The sequence below is a fragment of the Etheostoma cragini genome, chromosome 18 (assembly GCF_013103735.1).
Source record: "Etheostoma cragini isolate CJK2018 chromosome 18, CSU_Ecrag_1.0, whole genome shotgun sequence".
Classification (NCBI taxonomy): domain Eukaryota; kingdom Metazoa; phylum Chordata; class Actinopteri; order Perciformes; family Percidae; genus Etheostoma; species Etheostoma cragini.
This window is the reverse complement of record NC_048424.1, coordinates 2,351,107-2,354,819: the sequence shown is the minus strand read 5'-3', so window position 1 is coordinate 2,354,819 and position 3,713 is coordinate 2,351,107. Positions and strand designations below refer to the sequence as shown.

Below are 3,713 nucleotides of genomic sequence, written 5' to 3'. Positions count from 1 at the left end.
GTTTAAGATTGTGTATTAAAGAAGCGACAAAAAAACATCTAAACGTTTTTTTTAAAAAAAACTTTAAAAAACGACAAAAAACTCAAAAAAACATTTTAAGTTTCTTTGACCGAAAACATGCGACACGAACTCTGCAAAAGTAGCACACACAACGTTAAAAAAAGCTTAAAGATTAAGAGTATATAAGCTTAAAAAATAGGAAACTCCTCCTACAACGTCTCTCATCCCAACAGTCAGATTCGATGCTGACAGAGGTGGAGTGGGCGGGACTTTAAAGTATGTAACAACGTTAAGGTTTGAGGGATATTTAAATGCTCAAACAATGAATAAAAAGAATGATGATGATCAACAGTTGTAACATTCTGTTACAAAATGCCGCCTAGCGTCGAGATCCGGGCTTAACGTGAACTTCAGGTGAAGTCAATGCCACAGTGTGTGAATGGTTCCTGTGTAAAAGTGCTTTGAGTAGTCATTGAGACCAGAAAAGCACTGTATAAGAACAGTCCATTTACATGTACACACACACATAGAGAGTTGGTAACTAACAAGGCTAGATAGCTGGCACAGTTGAGGGTAGGTGTGTGTTGCGAGCGCCGACTCTGTCTGACGCACACACACATACCTATTGAAGCAGTCAGCTGGCATGGTGCCATATGTGAGTTAGGCACTGAGTTCAGTTTACACACAGTACAATAGATGTGATTATCACCAGAGCTAATGTCTGGAAACCTAGCCCGACTGATATGGAAAGTGTGTGTGTGTGTGTGTGTGTGTGTGTGTGTGTGTGTGTGTGTGTGTGTGTGTGTGTAATGCATGCCCAGGTGTGCAAGTGCATATATTACACATATGTGCATGCCTCTCCATATGGGCATTTGTTTTTGTGTAAGGCAGTATGGAAACTAGAGGAAGGTTTTTTTGTATATATATATGTGTGTGTGTGTGTGTGTGTGTGTGTGTGTGTGTGTGTGTGTGTGTGTGTGTGTGTGTGTGTGTGTGTGTGTGTGTGTGTTTCCTGCCTCCACCGGCCTGTTGAAAGTAGAGAACATGCCGATCAGGGTACAATAGTGGGGGATAGTTCAGATGCCTCGAACTGGAACCCAGATGACAGTCAGGTAATTCCACCCCCACGCCTGCAGAACATGGTCTGGCCCGGGTCCTAACACTCTGCTCGAGATACGTTAGGGATTGTTAGCTTATGGTGTGTTCAGTCCATGTATGACGTAAGGTGGCCGCAACAGCCAGGCAATTGTTTTGGTAATCAACATGCTTCTGTAACCATTGAACCCCCACCACAGTGTGGAAAGGATCGGAGCACGGTATCCTTTACTGTCATGAATTAAACACACCGTACATTAGGCTTCATTAGGAAATGTTCTAATTCTTCAATCTCCACTGAGGCATTAAGTTCTGCTTATCATCACGAAACTTATGGCACAATATTATTGTGATTTTAAAAATATTGCAATATTCTGCGATATATATATTGCAATCTATAACCTCTTTCCCAACTTCAAATGATGTCCCAAAAAGGAAACTTTGTTAACATCTGTTTTATCTAAAAAGAGACATTTCTCTGTTCACATCACTTCAATTTTATTGCTGCACAGTGGGTTGTCAAGCAGACAAACTGACCAACACATATAGTTAAAGATCAATACTTGGCGCCTGTGTATCGATACAGTATTGACACTTTAAATATCGCGATACTATGCTGTATCGATTTCCCCCACCCCTACTTACCATTAAAGGGATAGTTTGGACCTTTTAAAGTGGGGTTGTATGAGCTACTTCTCCATCAGTGTGTTAGCTACAGTAGATATGGCAGTCGGCACGCCCAATGTTGGAGAAGCAGTCAAGAGTACCGACACGGCAGCCGAGCAATGTCCTGCTGGGGACGGGGGGGACGGGGGGGCCATCGGCAGCAGCTAAACACATTCTTGGGTGCATTCTCCAATAAAAGAAGTGAACGTGACCACAGATAACGACTGATTCTTGTGCCCAGGCTTGTAGTCACCACAGTAAACATTGGACCCATTTTTTCACAAGTTGCATACTCTCTCTCCAGAACACTCCTATACTAAAATGGCATTTTTCATTTGATGCTTAATGTCTGTTAGCTGTGTAAATATCTAATGAATGTTGGCAAAAGAAAAATAAGGTTAAATTATACAAGTATAACTTTTCATCCGTCCACTTGACTTTTCACTCCACTTTCAAGCGAGGCCACGCCCATTTAGGAGACAGGAAGTGTGTACCGTTTCATACCATTGGCGCAGCGTGTAATGCGTTGTCTATTCTTATAGAGAATATTTGGTTTCTGACTTTGTTTTCTTTCTGTTTAGTTTGTGGTGTTCACGTTCTGGAGTCTCTACCTGTACGACAGAGAGCTGGTCTACCCCAAACTACTGGACAACTTCATCCCTCAGTGGCTCAACCACGGCATGGTGAGTCCAGTTGTCTAAACTGATACTGTCCTCGTCTTTGGCACTTCATTTGTTTACATCATTTATTTGATATGATATATTAGTTCAAATGACAATGTAAGACTGCAACAGTTTGTTTGAGTGTCCATGGGAAATGTAGGATTAGTACAATGAGCAGTGTTGCTAGATAAAGATTATGTTTCCGAGCCAAACACACACAAAATCGCCCAAATTTCTTGGCGGACAACAGCCCAGTTGGGCAATCTGTCACATTGTTTCTGCAGCCTGCCAATTCAAACAGACACAGTGTTATTGGCTTCTTTCATCACCGGCCTAAATTAGCCTAAAGTTGGCTAGTAACTTATGTATTATATATTATTATATATTATATTACCCATTGCTCTTAACCCTTGTTGTCTTCCCGTCAAAATGAAAAATCAACACTTTTGTTGATGCTTTTTAATCAATTTTTTTAACTTTTTCTTACGTTTTCGTCCCTTTTTTTTCAATATTTGCCCCTTTTTTTGACGTTTAACACTACATAACACAAACGTATTAACTTTAGTTTTACAGTTATTTTGGGAATTTATGGTCAATGAAACTAATTTCTAGGAACTTATACCTAATGTTTGAGTTAGAAAAGCAGAAATTAGGAATGATTTAGACTAAAACTAAAGGAATGGATGTTGATGGATAATCACAGACTGGAATATGTCAACTTTTACTGAATACTATTTCGAAAACTACTTCAGTTTTTTTCCTCCAAATGCTATAAAATTGAATAAGACGACCCAAAATGGACTCTTTGTACTTGGCAAAGAGTGTTGTGTGGAATCAATCATGTTATTTTGGGGAATTAAAAAGAACACTGATATAGGAAAGCGGGTCAATACTCCATAAGATATGGAGGCATCGGCCCGAGAGAACAACACACCTCATGTAATCACCCTCGTGTGTTCCAGAGAGGTGGCCAGTAGATTTATCACTGATATATCATGGGAACAGTTAGGAGGCCGGCGTCCGATGATCTAAGAGTTCTGCAGCGTTTGTCATATCAGCGGATCACGAAGTACTCGATAAACCTAATCAGTGGTCAAGCCTCTGAATTTGAATAGAGGCAGCGGCTGACGGCTGGCTTTGATTTGCCGTGTAGAGGAAATGGGTTTAATCTACTGTTTAGACAACGACTGACACGACGCGTCGAACGCCTGATAACACCATCAGCTGTGTGTGTGTGTGTGTGTGTGTGTGTGTGTGTGTGTGTGTGTGTGTGTGTGTGTGTGTGTGTGT

At 40.9% G+C, this 3,713-nt stretch overlaps 1 protein-coding gene across 1 annotated transcript in view; it reads left to right on the top strand.

Annotated features, from left to right (window-relative positions):
• LOC117961833 (androgen-induced gene 1 protein-like) overlaps nucleotides 1-3,400 on the top strand; it is a 10,064-nt gene extending 6,664 nt beyond the window's left edge. Inside the window, exons 3-4 of the mRNA XM_034900769.1 lie at nucleotides 2,343-2,444; nucleotides 3,386-3,400. Coding sequence (XP_034756660.1) covers nucleotides 2,343-2,444; nucleotides 3,386-3,400 — 117 coding nt within the window. The remainder of the gene's footprint in view (nucleotides 1-2,342; nucleotides 2,445-3,385) is intronic.
• Nucleotides 3,401-3,713: the final 313 nt, after the last annotated feature.